Here is a 20986-nt window from a genome sequence, read left to right on the forward strand (position 1 = left end):
TTTTAAAACTGGTTTCCTTAGACGGTGGTCACTTATTTCTTTGATTCCCTGACCGTTCTAGATTGCAAAGCATTATTAATAGACCTGTTCGGGAGTTTGAAAAATTGAGCTAAATTTTACAATGAGCTCATGTACTTCTTCGTATCAATCGGCCTTGCCAAGCCAGAGCTAGATTCCAGGTCGGTTGCTACGGGGATACATGTACCTACCTCATTGCCAAGGTCTTGGTAAACCGCTCTTGGCTGAGCAGTCATAATCTTGGCACATATCCGTCTTGGCGCACTCGTCTTGGCACTACCAGCCCCCCTCTTTTGCCAAATCCTACAACTAGCGCATGCACCCAAGATTCCCCCCACTCCTCCACATCCTCCTTCCACACCAAACTCAACACCAAAACTACGATGCCGGGTAATCACCATCGCGAATATCGCGTACTCCACTTGAGCCCTACTGACACATCCTTTAGTCATAATTGATGAGGACTTTCTTTCACAAGTCCCCATCGATTGGGATCTGGTGACGTTTTTAGGCGAGGAGTACCAAAGCTCGCGTAAGCACAAAACCCCTTTCAACTTCAACAAAGTCGTGGATCACTATCTCGCTTCTCTCAACCACATTGTCGCCAACACAAAAGATGCGACCATACTATCAAAAGCCAAGTTACTGCTGACTAAATATAGTCGGGGGGTAAGTCACTTCAAGCCTTCCAACCTTTTAATCAATTTCATTGGAAAACCAATGCCCTTACTTGACGCAACCGGGCCACAGATTACCTACTGGGTTTCTGCTTTGCTGTCGGCTCCCACCGGGCCACAGATTACCTACTGGGTGTCTGCTCCGCGTCCCGGTGGACCACTGGACCACAGATTACCTACTGGGTGTCTGCTCCGCGTTCCAGTGGTCCCACTGAATCTCAGATTACCTACTTGGTGTCTGTTACTTCAGTGGGGGAGGGTATTGGTTCAATTAACTCATTATTTCTCCTAGGGTCGTATATCGGACAAGGCTCGTTCCCGCTGTTGGGATAAAAACCGCCTAACTGGACGGCGTCAGAAACGCGTTTCCAAACCACAGGTGGTGATTCATCAAAATAATGGGACCATCGGCACTGTTGTCCGCGGGAACGTCGGCACGTTGAACTCGTTTCCCCAGCCACCTGCTGGATTTAAGCCTGTTGAATCGAGTCTTGCTGGTTCGAAAGAGGTTGAAATAGAAGGGGAGCAAAATGTAGTTCCACAATTATCTCATGAAATATTATGTGACTCTAACAAAATAAATGTTGTATCCATTAGAATGAAGAAGATGATAGTATCACATCGGAATCAGTGACGTTGACACCCGAGTTTGAGACCAATCAAAGCATGGACAGTAAATTTCCACTTGTAGGCGGCGTGTTTTTGGAAGATATAGCACGGGATTATGCAAAAGAATTTTCAGATATTGACCAGCTGAACCTTCCTTCGTTGTCAATAATTGATGCCCACGACAAAGACTTTAGAGATTTGTTTGATGATGATCAGTGGAAACAAATAGTTGATGAATCCCCACCAATACCTCAACTCCCTTGTTCGCTCGCCGATCATATCACAAGCTATACAAAAGTAACACCGTTTTCTAAGGCATCCAAGTGCGGTCCTAGATGCTAATTCCTATAGTGCGCCACCACGGATGACTGTATAGAAACTGCTTATTCTACGGAGAGCGGGTGGGATAAGAGCACATCTGAGTACTCAGACAAGCGCTGGATTGATAATGTGATGGAGCACACGTACGTGATTACCATGGCCCAGCAGACGAGTCTCTCAATCTTGCACAAAGTCGTGTATTCATGCTTATCGATGTTTTGTTTATCGCAGTCTCTTCTTACTTACACAGACCTCAAACTTATTGGATTACCGTGGTTTGAAAGAAGGAGTATGGGACAGCTTGTACGCACACGTGATGGACGCCTGTATTCTTCGTCTTGCTCGTCTTGGCTTATTTATGCAACGGTAAACGATGTCTTTATCTCGATCACGGATCCTCTAGCTAATCACCCAAGTAGCAAAGAGATCATACTGGCAGCACATACCAGCGACCCTAACCCTTTTATATCTCCCTATGTGCGTTACGACGGGATCGTACAGACAAGGTGGCAGTATCATAGTCACCACCTCGAATACGCTGTAGTTGAAGTATCTTCGAGTTCGGACTCCAAAACATCTAATGAAGGAAAGAGAGACAAAGATCTTACCAAGTTACTGGCTGGGTGCCGTGCCATCCTCAATAACCTTAAGAAGATTGTCGATTATGACCCCGAAACTGTCAAAAAGTTAGTTGTGGTTGGCGTCTTACACGAGGGTAAGTTACTGCATCAGAATCATTATATCTTTCAGTGTCTAACCTTGAATGTAGGCCGCTTCACCCAAGTTCTTTACATGTCATGTGTCGGTCACAATATGTTCTACCTAAGATCCGGTGAATTACGACCATTTCCAGAAAACGTCGAGTCCATCCACAAGGCTTGCGACCTCCTTACCATTATATGGAAAGTCAAGGTGAGTTATCACATGCATCATGTTCCACGATCGTTTTGGGACTGTAGGTTAACAGAAATCCATTTTTAGGCGGTGATCCGTGATTGTCATAGCACTGTCACGAAATACCTCGACCAGAAGAAAAAGTCTCAAGCTATAGATCGCAGAGCGGTCGATTTTCTATGAGGACTCTGTTCTTATGGATTTGTGACTGAGCTACGTGTTCCGATAATTCAAGGCCCAGAGCCCGTAATAATTGAACCTTTAAAGATTTATCTAAACTGCAAAAGGCCGAGCAAGTTCAACCCGCGAATCTCGCACTCAAGAATAAACAAACTTGCTGCCAACCACGAATACCATGAGATAAAAATTGTATGAATAAAAGAAATAGCCTGAGTTCGAGGCTAGTAAGCCACAAAGCCCGTTAAAGTTACTTGAATTGGTTTCTAGAGGTGATCGCATTTCCGACGGTTTTCTCATAGTTTATGAGATTTGAGTTGGTGTTTCAGACGCAAAACCAACAGAGGTCCTCGGAGTGACAGTATGAGAGTCCGATCGCGGAAACATATTCCCACGCACCAAACGGAGTGGGGAGGAGTCCACTGGTTTTTTATTCCAATGCCTTAGGACGGCAGAGTCTGAGGCAAAAAGTTTATCTCGACAACGACAGGATTTGAACCTATGCGGGCGAACCCAACAGATAACAAGAACTGGAAATTCGAGTCTGTCGCCTTAACCACTCGGCCACGTTGTCATATTCGCTTGTAGCCTGCATGTAAATTATTAAGCAATCATTAACTATCTCTTAATTAGGCTAGTGTTATGACTACATGTACCTACAATACTACAACTGTCAGATCAATGTTTGGCTTCAAGGTTTTAAAGTTGGGCAAATAAATATTGGATGTATGTGAATGTATAAGCGTGATATAGTATAAACGTGATACACAGAAGTTATTTTTATGGCTGCTGAACGACAAAATTTGATAAATATTGCATCTAGCCGAAATTTGACAAAATAAAGATTATATACATTGACTACTTCCTACTACGTACAAGTATCTACAATATTACCTGCTACAGGTGGCAGGGCAAATACTATAGAGCTTTCCACAGTTATAGCAAAATTCTGTACGGTTAGGGCACCTAGTGCATGTCATATGTAAACAACCATCAACTCTTTCAATCATATTCTGACAACCGGGGCAGGGTTTCCATCCCTTCTCTTTCGCCAAGCCAAGAACTACAGTTGAATCCTCATCCGCTGGACAGATACCGGTATGCGAAGGAGACCGACAATGTCTACACGTATTACTGTTACAAGCGCGGCATGTCCCAGTATCGGCTCGTATGCTGGTGGGGGGAATGAATTTTGAACAGTTTCTCGCCGAGCAATAGAGAGCATTCGGAGTATTAAGCTCAAGCATGAGATCGTTATAATCTCTGACAAAGTTTTGAGTGAAGTGTGCCGCGATAGAATCTATGGGGACCTGGTCGCAGCATCTAAACGGTTTCTTCTCCCTTAATGCGCCTTCAAAAGCGACTATATTTCTCCACAATCGTTAGTGATGCCGAATCTCGAAAATAAACAAGTTTATGATAGTTGAAGGATCTTACCCTTTATGCAACCCGTGCAGTACCCATGGCTACAAGACAACATTGCCATTTCTGCTTTTTCGCCCTCTTCCGAGCATGCAGTACAGTCTGCCATGCGCTCTCTCCGCAATTGCTCCAGTATTTCCAGCTCTTCTAACCTAGCCATCTCAGCTAATACGGCGAGTTCTTCTCTTTCTCTTTTTCTGATATCTTCATCCCAGGCCTCCTGTGCAAGGCGTGCGTACTCCTCCTGTTCTTTAAGCTGTCTTAGATGCTCTTCCATATCTTGTGGCGTGTCTTCGGCCAGCTGCCTAGCCAATTCCCAATCTCGTAATACATGTGAATCAGAAAGCTCAGCGATCAGGGCTTCACTCTCAGCTTCTTGGTCAAGAAATGAGTGGAAGTCTTGAGGTGAATCTCCTGAAAGTCTTTTTATCAACTCCAGAGTTTCGCGATCCATATCTGGGTCTAAGCCTGCAGAGAGCATTTCTGCCAACTCTCTATCTTGTTGATACTGTTTACGCATGAACGCAGAGGAGTTTGATTCTCGATCTTCTTCTTCATCAAACAGATCGGATGGTCTTTGGAAATCAGCCTGAAAGTTTGCCAGTCTCTCCGCCAGGGCTTCATCCGCGGCGACTTGGTCACGAGAACCATATTGAGGGGGGTGTTCGGGAATTTCGAACCCTTTACGATTCGATTCAGTAGGCTCTTCTAAGGGACTATTCGCCGAGGCAGGGTCATTTCTTTCTTCTTCACCAGAGAAGTTTTCAAAAAGCTCGACTCCCGAGGCTCGCCTTTGATTATCTGCCCACCAATTTGCTTCCGCTGTTGAAGAAGCTCCGGAGCTTGATGTCTCTATTGAGGATGAAGAAGACATTGGATGTTTTTTTGACATACTGGGCCCATTACGAGTAACCCGGGGTTCAGCGGCAGGTTCGTTGAATATTTGAAATCCATCTTCTATTAATTCAGATAGGTACCCCAAATATTATTATCCAATCTAAGATAGATTATAAATGACGGAAGAAATTGGTTCTTACCTCCGATTTCAATTGATTGTGTAGTTGGAGGTGAGAAGCGGACTGCCTTCTCAACCCCACCTACAATTCCTTGCGTCTCGGGGGCTGTTGTCCATTGTTCAGCCGGCTTTTCAGAGATGTCATTTTGTTTATTTTTAGCCTTGGCACCGGATTTCTTTGCCTGAATTTCTTCCAACTGAATGGCGGCGGAGGAGTGCATGCGAGGCGTCCATGTCTTCCAGCGGCCTGCGCCCAAGATCTTCGAAGTGCGTGAAATACTAGAAGACCCGGGCACCTGTGCCCTTGGGAAACATTCATCGAACTCTTCGTCCGTCGAATTGGACCAGCTATTGACCCAGGTACCTGGGAGACTAACATCGTTTTCTCGCTTTATATCCCCGAACCCAGAGCTTGGGATGTGCGGACGAAAGTAATTTCCCTAGGACAATTAGGTTTTTGGACAAAGACCCTTGTTTGAATCTTTCGGAGAAGTAAAAAAAGCTTACGTTGATAGATCTAGATCTCATCGATGCCTCATAAGGATCCATACGACCGTCTGAGTCAATTTCTAGGTCACGCGGTTTATAATCATCTTTCAAACGCGAAGGGACCGTGCTTGCTTTTTGTGAAGCCAAGTCTTCATCTGGAGAAGGATTGCAGCTCGGATCCTAGTAGTACTTAATTCAGCTCCAATAACTTTACGATATATGAACATTTCCAGCTTACGTAGCTCTCCCAAAAGCTATCTGGTATCTCTTGCAAGGGTCCTTCTTTATTTGAGGGACCTGGTCTTGAGCAGACGGCGTTGGAAGAAGGGGCTTCGACAATTAGGCCTGTGAATGGATTTACGAAGGACTCATCCTTCTGATAAATAAATGGCTCCAGCCACTTGGGATGACTTTGCGCTTGGTACTTTACTAAAGACGACTCGTTGGGTCTATTGAGGGCAGCGACCATATCGTCTACGGAGCCGAGAAAGCGATCCATGGCCTCCAACTGGTAACGAAACTCTGCCTGCAAAGCATCGTCGTCCTCCGTCGCGGGTAATTTTCCATTCAAAGGAAGAACTTCGTCTCTCTCCTTCTCTCTGAGGTTAAGGACCTCACGATAATGAAACAAGGCCTCACTGAGGGTTGACGTGAGCTGCTCAGTAGTTAACGGCATCTTCGAGGGGTGTGCACGTGGATGGTGCAAGATAAAGCACACGAGGCCTAGAATAGTGTGGTAACCTTATTTTTGTGTTTATCGCCGATCGTTTTTGTAGCGAGTTTTTGCTGGTGAAGCCAGGGGGTTCTAGTTCTGGTGAAAGTCCATCGGCTACTTGGAGGCCGGAGAGATGTTAGCTGTTCTTAATATCTTCTCCTCTGTATCGCGAAGACACTAATGATGATATATAAAATGGCGGCCTGAACACCTAGCTAGAATTGCCAGTGATGTGTTCGGTATCACAGAAAGAAAGAAGTGTGTAGAGGCACATTGAGATATTATACATATGTAAACCCCATGGGGCGCGCCTGAGATGTGCATGGTCGTGCAGATTTTTCCCACTTGATGAACGATACTGGACAATATGGGTTGCCTGAATCAAAGCAATAAACGCGTTAACGTTAGATACATAGACGCTTATGTCTATGTATTAATTCAGGCCAATTCCGATACTGGCGGTTACATCGCGTATGATCTGTATCTATCAAACTTGTTACTAGATGGTCTATTACTTCAGTACTCATTGTTCTTTCCTAGCAGATGTCGAGCTCAAAGGTTTGCGGGGAGCTAGCGGGATGTCATCCCAATTGCATTGCTGCGATCGGCCCACAGTATCAAACAGTATTTGACAGCGCAAGACACAGCAAGATAAAGAGAACTTCCAGCCTTGCTAATCCATCGACATGGAAAATGTGATGGATAAACACAAATCAGAAGCCAACAACCAACAAAGAGGCTACCAGTAGAGCGAAGCGGGCATATGGTTGGCTCGACCTGTCTTGTGATAGAATTCTCGTTTTAGTTAAGCGGCCGAGCTGAACAAACCAATGATAATTGAAGCAGGTTTTGCGCCGCGCGAGTCGCCCATAATTATTGCGGGTTGTCAAAAATAATTATTACTTATCCTGTTTGTGGTCGGTCGTGGTTGAGAGATTATTACGTTGCAATGAAGCCTGTTGCGTCCCATTATTTTTGACAATCCATAATAGCAAATGCGAGACAACCATGATCCTTAATTCAACCGACCTAAGTCTTACCATAGCCTCATTGAAAAAGTACAGTGACGACCAAGCCTAGAAAGAACAAATCCTCAATCATCCGCTTTCACCAGCGATAAGATCTTAAGAGCATATATATAGCAATATTGAAAGCGCTGCTATTTTATGTCTTGAGGCCACCCCCCACGCGTTACCACCAAAGCTGTTTGGCAACAACATCATTAAAGCGGCTCTAGCTACTGCAAATCCGTGGCATGCGCAGGATCTCAAGTCAGTCACAGAAGCTCACTCGCATACAAGAGTTAAGCTGATATAAATACAGACATTTCTAAATACTACGCTACTACCGTAGTAGCCTTGTGCCTCCTGGATATATTTATAAATAAGATTTACTGGGAACGCCGATTCTCTCATACATATAACTGGGGCTGTTAAAAGCATGTTTAGTGTTACACCTAGCTACACTCACCGTTGAAGGTTACTTTCTGAGATGCAGGGACCCGCGCTGGGCTTTAAGCTTTCGCCCAACTAGAACGCTCAGGACTGGCTATCGGGGGCTGGGTCAGCGGCGCCGTGCACTCTCCCAACTGCTTGGTACAGTGACCTGGGATTCAATGCAGAACATTCAATCAAGAAAACCACATCCCTCTAGATATATGTCCCATGTGCTCTATTGGTGCTCCAGCTAGTGCGACATTATTGTGGGTTTTCTATGTTAGACTTATTATCAGCGCCTTCATATAGCCAATGTCATGATCAGACGATTCGCGGGTACCCCTAAGATATATGCTATCGCCCCACCACACGATATATATTGGATACACCCTAGTGCTCGATGAGTACATGCGTACAGATAAGGATATCAAATCCTTATATACGTACCATGAAGTACTACCAATAGTTCTATAGAATGGATCAGGATATAGTTCCATCTATCCTATATATGTTAAACGATATGGGATTGTTAAATAGCTGCTAGACCCCATCTCAATTCACTCAAACAACATCCTTGGATCCAACATCCCCTCATTTAATACTGAACCTGGAACACTTTCTGGGCAGACCTCAATGTACGTACTTTACAAGCATCTCCTGTTAATCGGGCTTGCGCTCCTGCGATCTGCGCAAGCTCTCCTCCACCCATGGCCGGCGCTTCACCGCCGCGAGCTTGATGAGGCAACTCCAGTGATGGGCAACAGCGCTGGCAGTTTATCCTCAGAAACTGAAGCATTTATAGACCACCAGACTGTGACCGTGAGTGTTCTCTGTATTGTCGTTGATACTTAAAGGATTATCTAACTCATAGAAATCAGCTCCCTTTGGATCACTTTGGAAATAATACTGCTACTTTCAATAATAGATACTGGGTATTGGAAGAGTTCTACAAGCCTGGAGGCCCGGTGTTTTGTCTGCTCCCTGGACAGAAGTATCCCTTCCCCACTGTGCTCAGCTAATAAGTTGTTCATGTAGTGATTGACGGGGGCGAGTCAAATTCTTTATTTGCTGTTGAATATTATCTCAGGGGTAATATGACCCCACTAGAGATCTAGCCCGCGAGTTTAATGCCATGGTGATCTTGTGGGAACATCGGTAACCCCTTGCTACTCCTTGGGCTTCTGTACATAGTCAATATTTTCTAAGTTTTTGTGTTTCCTTACAGGTATTATGGCCGATCCACGCCCTATGATATCACCAACAACACAACGCCGGAGCAGATGCAGTATCTAACTACCGCCCAAGCACTCGCTGACCTTCCGGTACACCTCCCTCTACGTTGTATGATATTAATTCCACTAATGATATATAATGCATGGGCAGGTATTCGCCCGCACCTTCGAGCGTCCAAACTGGCCCCTTATCCCTCTGACCCCGACTACACCCCTTGGGTTATCTTTGGCGGTAGCTACTCAGGCACGCGGGCAGCTTTTGCCCGCGCCAAATACCCCACCACTTTCCTCGCCGCATATGCCTCCTCGGCGCCTGTCCAAGCACGCATCGACATGTCAGTCTATTTTGAACAGATCGCGCGAGGCATTATTGAATTTGGCTTTGGGAACTGCACGAGGGATATGCGTGCCGCGGTTCAGCAGATCGATAAGCAGCTACGGCTTCCGGCAACAGCAGCTGAGCTGAAGAGGAAGTTTTTGGGGAAGGATTCGGAGGGCGTGGGGAATGGAGGCTTTGGGTTGGCGTTGTCGCTGGTGCTATATAATTGGCAAGCATGGGGGATGGAGAGCTGTTGTGGCAATGGTTTGTGGCTCTGGTATAGATAGAAATGGGAGGCTTTTGCTGACGAAATGGGCGGATAGAATGGGGATTGAGAAACTTTTGCGACTATATGGAAACGGATCCGGAAACTAATGTGACGGCTGGAGCTCAGGGCTGGGCGAAAGAAACGGGCGTCCAATGGGTAATCGACCGCTGGGCCCAGTGGCCAAAGCTTATTGGGATGGTAAGGAAAATGATCGATTGCACAAAACAGTGACTTTCCTAGGGAAATGTACTAACGAGAAACGCAGGTCAACAGATATCTGGGCCAGAACTGTGAAGGGTATTATGGTACTGGCAACGACGGGACCATCTATTGCGATAGGTTTGATGCTGCACGAACAGACTCAGCAAGCATCTCTTGGGCTTGGTTAATTTGTAGTGAATGGGGTACGTGCCTCACCTGTCAAAGCTCACTCTATTATATTACCGCAGGACTCTAACAAGGGTTTGTGACAGGCTTCGTCCAATCCGTCAACCTGGGCCCAAACCAAATCGTATCAAGGTATCTAAGTCAGAAATACGGGCAAGATCTTTGCTACCACTACTTCCCGACTGGAGTCTCCTCGGGGTTCCTTCCGCACAAGCCGCAGGTAGAAAAGGTGAATGGAGAGTTTGAAGGCTGGAACATGCGCGCTTCTAACACATTCTTTACGGGTAAACCAAAACCATCAATATTAGTATATGTATGAATAGTTAACCCTGACTGACCTATATAGGGGGTAAATATGACCCATGGACCTCCCTCTCTGTACTATCGAGCGAAAAATGGGCTCCCCAAAACGTTGTATCCCATGATATCCCCACATGTGGCATGCCCACCCCACGAAACAAGATATTCGGATATCTAATGAAGAACACTGTGCATTCTTTTGATATCTTTGGTGGCAAAAAGCAGAGGCATTTTCCGGAAGTTAACGACGCCCTAGGTATATTTTCTACTGCGCTGAAGGAGTGGCTGGAGTGCTATGACCGGAAATACGGACTGAGCATGTATTGATAGTCTCCAATTAGGGCCTTCCCTCTCTTTATATATCTTTTTTACTTTATTTTACCTTAATAATGCCATTTGGTTAGTAATTTAATGAATTCTCGGGTTTTTGTTGCGGCGTTGCAGAGGTCCGAGTGAGATTGTGTGAGCCAAGAATGTACCCCGCAAGGTCCCCCTAGATACAACCATTATTGTATGTTTGAGGGAATTAAGCAAGGAGACTCTTGGATGAGTGCATGCAGAAAACCCCATAAATTGATACCGCACATGTGTGGCAAAACCACTGCTGGTGTATGGCGCACAGGAGCCTGGGATCGCTAAATTTGAGTTTGTGCTAATAATAATATTAATAACCAGGGGGACTTTGCATCCTACCAGCCCTGCTGGAATGACTTAGGAGACCATATCAGGGACGTTATGTATTTCCAGTCATTGCAATATTTCCCTCTTACTAATTTTTAGGCAACAGTTGTGGTTACGGATTGTAATCCTGCTCGCTCGACATCCATGGACGGACGTCGTTGCCCGTCTATGCAGAGATTACCGTCTATGCAGAGATTACTCGCGTCAGGGAAAAAGAACCAGAACATGCAAGTGAGAAAGCAGGGATTATTTGTATGGAGTGGCGCTGAGCTGCCATACAAACTAGGCATTTGCATGTTCTGGTTCTTTATCCTAGACGCGAGTACTCTACTCTGCCCCGAGTGACAGCTGCACTGCATTACATCGCACAGCAGGATATCGTCCCGGCACTGTCATCTGATTCCTATCTTCAGAGCGGCTGATCCGAACAGATATGAACAAGTACTGCGGTACCTAAACACATCAAAGAACATGCATAGCGCAACTTACTACACGATACTTACATCTAAGTATCTGAGAGCTCTTTATGATGGTCGTTCGCTCCCCTTGCACCTAGTAATTAATATATAGTAACTGGGCGTAAGCTAGGGCGGCTTCGGATCGGGTCCCTCCACTTCTAGTACCCCGCTTTTCTTACAAGGAATAAATACCAGTTGACGCATAAACCTCTTCCGCCCCGCGCTTGTAACGGTGGGGCTGAATTGAACAGGGATCAACTATAGATGAGCAGAGGATACATGTTGTGTTTCTACGATATGTGTAACCTCCTTTCATGCCATTAATTGGTGCCCGTTTCCATCTCATGGTTGATCATCATTTATCATGCCATTAAAGTACCAATAGATATAGTTGGTAGGCATTATGGCGCGAGAAGGCCTAGAGGGCGGGTGTGTCAACTTCGTTTGTATGGGAATCTGAGGAAATGTCAGGGTTAGCCTAGGCGCTAGTACCATTATGGCCAATTTCTATAAGTTTGATTGGCCGATTCTTTAAAAAAACGCCGAAGTTTACACACCTACCCCCCATAGCTTCTCGAGCTATACATCCTACGCCGTTGGCTTACACCGAGCGCTACTATTCCCAATTTGATACGTTTGCATCTTTGTGGGGGCAGAAACGCATCTTCATCACACCAAGCTCCCCTGATACCTATTGGGACCGTCCCTGCACTTTTAACTTGATTGTGCCTTAATTTCCCGTGGGGCTGAGAGTTGGTGTAGCCCACTGGCACGTGTAGAGCTCACAGCTCTCATGCCTGCACTAGAACACATTGCCAGTCTATGCACACACCACCTAGTGGCTCAATGGGCGAATTTTATAGGTACATGTACTCAATTAGAATGCTAAGGCCGAAACTCCTTGGGGTTTAACCGACAAGAAAACTGCCGCGTGTTTGGTTCTCGTTGCTGAGATATAAATTCACTATCTCCCCCACAGGCAGGGGCTTGAGCTTCGGAACACACAGTAGCAACCTTCTCCCGTTGAAAAGCTCTATCAAAAGTATCATTGCCCACCTTTAGTCTGTATACACTCCTCATGCCGGACGACAAGAAAGCCGATTCTGCGGAGTCAAAGTCCAAGACTTTGCTTCCGCACAATAAGCTGGCCGATGCTGCTGCGGCATCGATCCATCACACATCGAAGTCTGTCGTAGCAACCCGTGGCTTAGAAGAGGCTATTGAAGTTTGCAGGAAGAAGGTGGAGAAAATTGCGAAAGAATGTCGTATGGCGAACAGGAAATATCGGGATCTTCACTTTGACTTGAAGAGGGATGGTAGATACTGTCTGGACGGTCTGCTTCCTGAGCACAGGTCAGAATTGAACCCTGAGGGTACTTTGAGAGTTGAGGTAGGCAACCAGTCCGGTCGTCCCGGTGAAGGTTATTTGGCTAATTGATGTATAGGATGTCTTCGAGGATCCAAAATTTTTCAAGGATGGTGTTAGTGCAGGAGATATTAGACAAGGAGCTGTAAGACTGCAAATCTATGAAATGGTTGTTAAGATGATCTGATTTTCTCTAGACTGGAGACTGTTGGCTATTAGCTGCAGTTGCAACCATCAGTAACGTGCCGGGCCTTATCGAGAAGATTTGTGTTGCCCGAGATGAAGCTGTTGGAATATACGGATTTATCTTCATGCGCGGTATGCAATAAAATCCTCCACTGACCGGAGGGGATCTAGTACATTCTAATAACAGCTGTTTGAATTAGATGGCGAGTGGATTTCCACAATTGTTGACGACCAGCTCTACACAAACAGACCAGAATATCAGGATGCCGATAGCTATACCCAGGCTGTGTGGTCCGGGAAAGAAGATGTGTACGAGAAGACCTTCATGAAAGGCTCCAATGCGTTGGTGTACGCCAGTTGCCAGGACCCTAATGAAACTTGGCTACCACTGCTGGAGAAGGCCTATGCAAAGGCCCATGGTGACTATGGCGCAGTAGAAGGTGGATGGTCTGGGTATGTACTCTTAATCTGGGATCTCAACCCTTGTTTTTTGGTGTACTGAATTTGTGATAGCGAGGCCATTGAAGATCTGACCGGAGGCGTGACAATTGAATTCGACACATGTGATCTTCTAGATCGTGATCGCTTTTGGAAGGAGGACTTGACGCTTGCAAACAAGGATTACCTGTTTTCTGGGTACCTCATGGGCACAGTTGATCGTTCCGGTATCCTCGCAGGACATGCTTACTCAGTTCTCAAAGCGGTCGAAGTTAAAGGCCAGCGATTGGTATTAGTTAGGTATGTATAATTCGCTTTTCCTTTTTATGCTCTTACTAAAGTGGAACACAGAAATCCCTGGGGCTGTACTGAATGGACCGGACCATGGAGCGACGGATCAAAGGAATGGACTGCTGAATGGCTGACGTTGTTGGACCATCGTTTTGGAAACGATGGTTCATTTTGGATGTCTTGTAAGACTTTCCCGAGTACAAAATATATACGTGTTTTCTCTGTCAGATTGCTAATGATAGCTTAATAGACAAGGATTTTCTCTATAAATTTGATCACATCGACCAAACACGCCTTTTCGACCCGTCCTGGACAGTGACTTCCAGTTGGATAAAAATTCCAGTGCCATGGGCCCAGGTGTACAGTCCCACTAGGTTCGAAGTTAAAATCAAGAAGAAGGGCCCTGTAGTTTTTGTTCTTTCGCAGGTGTGTTGGATCACCCCCATTGCCATATATATTAGGGTTACAGTGACTTATTTTTGTGGGTTCCTTATTATATTTAGCTTGATGAACGCTATTTCAGAGGCTTGGAAGGCCAGTACGACTTCAAAATCCACTTCCGAGTCCACAAAAAGGGAGAGAAAGAGTACATCACTCGTTCTCGACCCAATATCCATAAGACCAGAAGTGTCAGCGCAGAGCTGGAGCTCGAGCCAGGGAAGTACACAGTCCTATTTATGGTTACTGCCACAAAGACACACCGCAAAACGACTCAAGAGGTGATCAAGGAGACCTGCAAGACCAACAGAATGAAGTTCTTGCAGATCGGAATGTCATACGATTTGGCTCATGCGAAAGCTGCAGTTGATCCAAAAGATAAGAAGGGCGTTGAGGAGGCGGAGGCATCACAAAAAACGAAGAAAACACCCGAAGTAGCGCAGGATGATGGTGAGGGTGTAGGTGATGGGCCAGGTGAGGGTGCGGGTATAGGTCACTCCCGAAATAAGTCACGCGGTGTACGTGGGGGTAGGGGTGGAGTTCGTGGCGAGGCCAAGGGCAAAGATGAAGACACTAAAGCCACCAAGGGTGACGAGGCGGAGTTGGAAAGTGATGATGAGGCCAAAAAGAAGGTGAAGAAAGTAAAGGAGGAGAAAGACGAAGGCGATGAGAAGGAAGAGAAGAAAGACAAAAAAGTCAAAGACAAGAAGGAGAAGAAGGAAGACGACGAGGAAAAGGAAGAAAAGAAGGATAAGAAGGATAAGAAGGATAAGAAAGACAAGAAGGGCAAAAAGGACAAAAAGGATAAAAAGGACAAGTCTGAAAAGTCTGAAAAGTCTGAAAAATCTGAAAAATCTGAAAAGTCTGAAAAATCTGAAAAATCGGACAAGAAAGACAAGAAAGACAAAAAGGTTAAGAAGGAGAAGAAGGACGACGATAAGTCTGGGTCTGGCTCCGAATCTGGTTCCGAATCTGGCTCCGAGTCATCGTCCTCAAGCTCTTCTGATTCGTCCTCATCGTCCTCATCGTCTTCATCGTCCGGCTCTTCGTCATCTTCGTCCTCGTCAGGGTCATCCTCTTCCTCGTCTTCATCTGGTTCGTCAGGGTCCTCGTCTGGTTCTTCCTCTGGTTCTTCCTCTGAATCTGAGACCGAGGTAGCCCAAGCCGAAGCACCAGTACCAACCGACGCCGAACCCCCCACGGATGAGGACACTTGGGATCCTATTGCTTGTATTGGTCTTCGCATTTACTCGCAAGACAAAGACACAACTGTAAAGGTTGTTCATGTTGAGAGTGCCGATGCTCTCGACCTCGATGACACTTCTCGAGATGCAGCAGAGGAGTCATCAGATGAATCGGACAAGAAAGACAAGAAAAAGGACAAGAAGGGCAAGAAGAAGAAGGATAAGAAGGGCAAGGGTAAAGAGAAGGAAGAGGATGATGACAAGGAAGAGAAGAGTGAGGCAGAGGCTGATGATGAGGCGGAGAAGGTCAAGGATAAGAAGAAGAAGAAGAAGAAGGATAAGGGCAAGAAAGAAAAGGATGAAGGAGAAGAGAAGGGGGAGAAGGAAGAGAAGGAAGAGAAGGAAGAGAAGGAAGAGAAGAAGGACAAAAAGGACAAAAAGGGCAAGAAGGACAAGAAGGACAAGAAGGACAAGAAGGACAAGAAGGACAAGAAGGACAAGAAGGACAAGAAGGACAAGAAGGATAAGAAGGAAGAGAAGGAAGAAAAAGAGGAGGGCGAGAAGGCCAAGGTGGAGAAGGGCGAAGATAAGGTTGCAGGCGTTAAAGAGGTGGAAGAACCTAAAGTTAAGCAGTTGAAGGAAGAGATTGAAGTACAGCCTGCAGCAGACGCGGCCGTAGAAGACGTGAAGAGGGATGTAGTTGAAGAAAACGTAGCGAAGGACGTGGTTGTAGAGGACAAAAAGGAGGTTGTCGAAGGAGTGGAGGAACAGGCAAAAGAGGAAAAGAAAACTTTTGCTGAGGCAGCTACATAGATAGTAAGAGACAAGGGGAGAGGGTTTTGGTTTGTAGGGATTTGAATTGGTTATATGAAATATATATTTTACCACTCCCATTATTATGCACTAAGGTGCTCGGCGTTACCACCGCGGCCGCAAATCTGGTACCGTGTGAAACTGGTAAATCGGTCATTGGCATAGATGGTTGTGAATAAATTTGGTTGCGATTAGGCCTAAGTCTGACAGGCACTGATTGACCAAAAACCTACCGAAGGAAAGAAAGAAAGGAAGAAAGGGAGAAAGGAAGGCGCAAATACCCATTTCCCTAAGTCTTAGAGTTTGTTAAAGGGATGCGGCTGGCAGCCTCTAAATAGATCTATGGAGTCTGCCTCGACACTTCATAGAATCTGACTCGGTACTTCATAGAGCCTGATTTGGCACAATCATGGGGTATGATTCGGTTAGAAAATAGTTTCATTGTGATAACAGGAACACCTGGGGCCTGGTTAGGTCCCATCTTCCTGTTTAGCCAACTCGGAAATCCTGTATTACTTCCAGGCCCTTCCAAATAGCCTATCCCTCTAAGGTTTTGGGTTAGGGTTGTCAGTGCGGCCAATTACATAATAGATTTAAATATTGCTACTAGTGCAAAGGGCAAAGGGCAAAAACAAGGTTTTGCCGGGAGAATTGAGAGTTGTGGGGAGTAGCTTTCCCCATAAATCACCGCTACCTAGTACCTACACGTGTGCCAGGTTTGGTAACGCATTTCCTAATCCGCATTTCTCCACAACACGGTGCATCGAGTGATGCTCTGTGATCAACGAACAAATGCCACAAGATACTTTCTGCCCCCATCCAACATGCACACACATATACAGGTCTTTTTCCTATCCCTGATTTCAAGGTGCATGTTGACCCAAGCCGGGGGGTTTCAATTGCAGTGAGATCGAGGCAACAGATAATATCCACATTTCGGTTCGCACCACTCTTTTTCTATTCCCTTCACCTCCATCTTTCCGTGACCCTTCTGAGCTCAGTTGGGGATGGCTATTGTAGGTATCTAGGCCTGCTTTTTCCGGATTTACCTTTGTTTTGTGTGTGTGTGAGGAGAGTAACAGTTGAGACTTCTAGATCTACGCCCGTGATACAGAAGCAGTCGCCCGTCTCAAGTTTATAAGGGTGGGCCCTCTCGACACAGACAAGTGCAGGTCTTCATGTAGTACTGGCGAGCATAGGTCTCGGGTGGCTTGTGCTCGTGGGTTGGAAACTAAAACTAGGGCAAGCAAGACAACCCCCCCCCCCCCCAACCTCGTTATACTTATGCATGACATGTAGTACATGTCTTACTTTGACTCCCCCGTAGCACCCACTTATCTCGGAGCCGATTCACTCGTGCCCTGACCGGCGTCGAGTGAATTGGGCCTTTGGCGTTATTAGATGTCTCTTTAACTTCTGTTTAACCCCGTGGAGGGTTTCAGGCCAGGAGGACAACTGGGAGATATAACTACCACAGTTAATGGATTTTAGCTAAGTATATCTCGTATAAACTTTATATATTTTTGTAATCCTCAGTTGCTATTACCGGTTTCATAATAGCATTACATAAATATCATAACACAGCCAGCCCAGCATGGAGCATAAACAACACATGAGGAAATAAACAAGCAAAAAAGCAAAAAAAAAAAGCAGAACTATCGCAAAACGCACCCAGTTTTGTTCTCCTTGCCCACAGCCTTCTACATGTACGACTACGAATCATCGGCCAAACAAGCGGAGCCCATTTTATAATGACCATGGAAAAGAAAAGAAAAGCCTATAGTTTTAAGGGGGTAGAAAAAAGCAACTCATAATCAGAGGGTAAATCAATAAGTAAGCAAGCATATGAACTAATAAAAAATAGAAACAAGAGTCCTCAAAGAAAAATAGAGGAGCTCAGCTAAAAAGAGAAATTACATTTAACCCAACAACGGAGTACTTTCCGTCTTCTTTTTTCTCCTCCTTCCTCTATCGCTGCTTCCACCCTCACCACTACTACTCTCACCATCGCTACTACTAGTTGTCTCAATCACCGTTTTAGGAACGCCTCCTACATGCTCCACTCTCTCAACTAAACTTCCACTCCGTGCCACTCTCTTATTGCCGACTGATAGACTGTCTGTTCTGGTTGGGGTCTTGACCGCTATCTGTGTGACACGGTCGAGTGATCCATCCATTGGAGTCCCGTTACGGCTATCACTGCCACCAACTACAGCAGCTGTCTGTTGCATCGGTGTAGAGGTACCAGTACTACCATCAGCATGCTTGATCTTCACAGTCTTACTACTTGTTTGTCTCGGGTTCCCAGCATGGTTTGCAGGGCCTAGGAATTTTAGCTGCGGTAGGATGTCCTCTGGAATACCGGCAAGTGACGCTTGCTGACTGGAACGTCGCATAGTCGGAGGAACAGAGCCAGTTTCATGGTCAGATGATAGGTGGTCTTCATGGACAAGAAGGTCTTCGGAGTTGCGCTTTACATCGTTGTTGTTTTCAAGGTGATGCTCGAGCCCAGGAGCAGCGGCAGTAAGAGAAGCAACGGCGATGGCAGTGTCAGTGTGGCGGTAGTGAGTAGAAACTGTGCGACGGGCGAGAGGGGAGGGGTTGATGCGGCGGATGGCTTTGTGCACGTCGATGTAGACGTCGGATTCGTCGATAATTTCCCTATGAGATGTTAATCAATATCCAGGCATAGGGGAAGTTGCGTTGGGGTGGTCTTACTCTCCAATCAGCTCCTCAATGACGTCTTCAAGCGTGAGGACTCCCAATGCACCGTGGTTCTCGCCAGGAGCTTCAGAAACAAGCACCATGTGACTCTTTCCCTCTTGAAAGAAATTGACGATATCCAAGCAGCTCGTTTCTTCTCTGGTTTCTGGCAACGTTGCAAGCGGGAACTCGCCAACTTTCTTGCAGTCCTCAGGGTCGTACGTGATGAGGATCTTGACCAAAAGCATACCCACGAAGTTTGTCGGTTCTCCAGGCGCATGAATCGGGATTCTCGAGTAACCGGCAGATAGAATCTTGTCCATTGTAGCTTCATCAAGAACTGTGTCTGAAGACATTGTAAATACGTCCTTAATGGGTGTCATGATTGAGCCAACAGGCTTATCCTTAAGATCCAAAACAGCGGAAATAATCGTGACTTCATCTTGGTTAAGACGATCCGAGGGCGATGGGCCCAAGCTCTTATGCAGAGTGACGAGGGTCTTGAGACCAGCTTTTTTGTATACTGTTCCGTGGTCTTCGCCGAGAATCCAGTCGAGCATAAGAGCTGTGGGATAGGCGACGGGGGACATCACGTACATCAAACCAAGAACAAATCTATGCTCACATTAGTAAAAATCGCAAGAAGGTCTGTGGAATAACATACGGTGACAGGTAAGCTCCAATTGAGAGACCATATCGAACACAAGCAGACTGTGGAATAATTTCACCAAAGATGACTATGTTCCTTCCACGGCGCAAAGATCAGCAATTCAATTCTCACAGCGCAAAAGACTTTACTGCGACCCAAATCGCTCCCATTCAGGGAGGGGCTCAATATCGCGCGCGCGCACTCACCGATCAAGACTGTACTACTCAACACCGCCGGCCAGCCACCACCCAAACTGCGATCCAAGACAATTGGTAACGTTTCATTCGTGATAACATTACTCAATAATAGAGTAACCAAAACCCAATGCTTTCCACGTTTCAGAAGACGAAGCACTTTTTTTGCGTGAATCCGTTCTGCGCCTTCGCCGCTCTGCTCGATAACCTGGAGGTATATCTCATCTTGTCCCATCAATCTTCAAAATGTTAGCAATTGCGACCAATTGATCAATAATCGCGCCAACCACCCCCACCCCTCGTAATATACCTGCAACCTCCCTAAAACCAAACATAGCAAAGGAAAGACAGCAAAGGAAAACTTACCCCAAAGTCAAACCAGCAAATATTCCTCCAAGCACGACCAAGGCGAACGCAATGCCAACATTCATCCAAAAATCCGGGCTATTGGGGCTTTCCTCAAACTCCCTCTTTCCCAAGAATGGGATATTTCCATCTTGTGGGCGCAAACGTGGGATACTTCCGGCGATCAAGACGGCTATTCTACCCAGCGCCGAACTCCCACCACTTCTTCCGCCAATAGCGCGGGCGCGAGGGATCGTAGGCATCTACTTGTGAAAATTGCCTGTTCTTTCACGGGAAATGGGTAGCAACTATCTAACGGAGTAAGGATGTCGTTAAATAGAGAAGGAACGTGAGGCTGGGTAAAACAGAATTAACACTCTCACTCCTGAAAAACCTGTAGAAGAAAGGTGAAGAGAGGTATGTAGGTAATGGCGTGCAACTGAAGAAGGGGAAGCAGAAGGGGGGGGAGAGACAAGGCAGGAAGAAGTCTATCTACTGCCTACTTCTACTGACAAGACAAAAAACCGGAGCCACAGACTGACGCACGGGGCTGGATACCCGCGCATAACTACGACGCGCCAAGAAACTCATGGAAGTTGATTCTGGACGCTTTTCCTGAAGCGTGGGTTTGCAGATAGGAACGGGATGTTAGTGACGTCCCGTTTGCAGGGGTGGAGGTGCGTTGCCGGCGCCGGAGGGGGCGATAGAGTACCAACGTGCAGACGTTCCAGTGCTCTCTACCATGGTCAAGGTTCTGAATGGTCAGTTTGGCCCTCGTCCCAACCGAGCATTTTTGTGGATACAATGGCCCTTTCAAGCACATCTCCTCTTCTCTACGAGTTTAGAGTCAACAGCCTGCCTGCCCTACAAGGATAGATGGAACCCTTACATGGGAGTGCAAACAAGAGCTGCAGGATCTACGTATGTAGGTCCATCTCCACACCTTAACTACAACTGTATA

At 46.2% G+C, this 20986-nt stretch overlaps 5 protein-coding genes across 5 annotated transcripts; 3 read left to right on the forward strand and 2 right to left on the reverse strand.

Annotated features, from left to right (window-relative positions):
- Nucleotides 1-401: 401 nt before the first annotated feature.
- Nucleotides 402-2702, forward strand: LAJ45_01759 (uncharacterized protein; the record flags this gene model as incomplete). The annotated part of the gene is made up of 9 exons (XM_046111352.1): nt 402-408; nt 467-687; nt 988-1227; nt 1293-1601; nt 1656-1768; nt 1857-1991; nt 2045-2340; nt 2395-2537; nt 2607-2702. 9 exons carry the CDS (start codon nt 402-404, stop codon nt 2700-2702), a joined length of 1560 nt encoding a protein of 519 aa, XP_045975296.1.
- Nucleotides 2703-3586: 884 nt separating this feature from the next.
- LAJ45_01760 (uncharacterized protein) lies at nt 3587-6298 on the reverse strand (the record flags this gene model as incomplete). Its single annotated transcript, XM_046111353.1, has 5 exons — nt 3587-4059; nt 4134-5075; nt 5156-5573; nt 5641-5802; nt 5861-6298. 5 exons carry the CDS (start codon nt 6296-6298, stop codon nt 3587-3589), a joined length of 2433 nt encoding a protein of 810 aa, XP_045975297.1.
- A 2108-nt stretch (nt 6299-8406) lies between these two features.
- Nucleotides 8407-10606, forward strand: LAJ45_01761 (uncharacterized protein; the record flags this gene model as incomplete). The annotated part of the gene is made up of 8 exons (XM_046111354.1): nt 8407-8592; nt 8652-8764; nt 8881-8928; nt 8999-9588; nt 9648-9790; nt 9858-9996; nt 10066-10263; nt 10326-10606. 8 exons carry the CDS (start codon nt 8407-8409, stop codon nt 10604-10606), a joined length of 1698 nt encoding a protein of 565 aa, XP_045975298.1.
- A 1890-nt stretch (nt 10607-12496) lies between these two features.
- LAJ45_01762 (uncharacterized protein) lies at nt 12497-16134 on the forward strand (the record flags this gene model as incomplete). Its single annotated transcript, XM_046111355.1, has 8 exons — nt 12497-12808; nt 12864-12929; nt 12982-13102; nt 13171-13423; nt 13484-13708; nt 13760-13881; nt 13950-14125; nt 14203-16134. 8 exons carry the CDS (start codon nt 12497-12499, stop codon nt 16132-16134), a joined length of 3207 nt encoding a protein of 1068 aa, XP_045975299.1.
- Nucleotides 16135-18053: 1919 nt separating this feature from the next.
- Nucleotides 18054-20288, reverse strand: LAJ45_01763 (uncharacterized protein; the record flags this gene model as incomplete). Its single annotated transcript, XM_046111356.1, has 5 exons — nt 18054-18795; nt 18853-19452; nt 19502-19574; nt 19693-19919; nt 20047-20288. 5 exons carry the CDS (start codon nt 20286-20288, stop codon nt 18054-18056), a joined length of 1884 nt encoding a protein of 627 aa, XP_045975300.1.
- Between the last annotated feature and the right edge of the window lie 698 nt (nt 20289-20986).

This window comes from Morchella importuna (assembly GCF_003444635.1).
Source record: "Morchella importuna strain M04M26 chromosome Unknown Morimp01GS003, whole genome shotgun sequence".
In the NCBI taxonomy this organism is placed as follows: Eukaryota; Fungi; Ascomycota; class Pezizomycetes; order Pezizales; family Morchellaceae; genus Morchella; species Morchella importuna.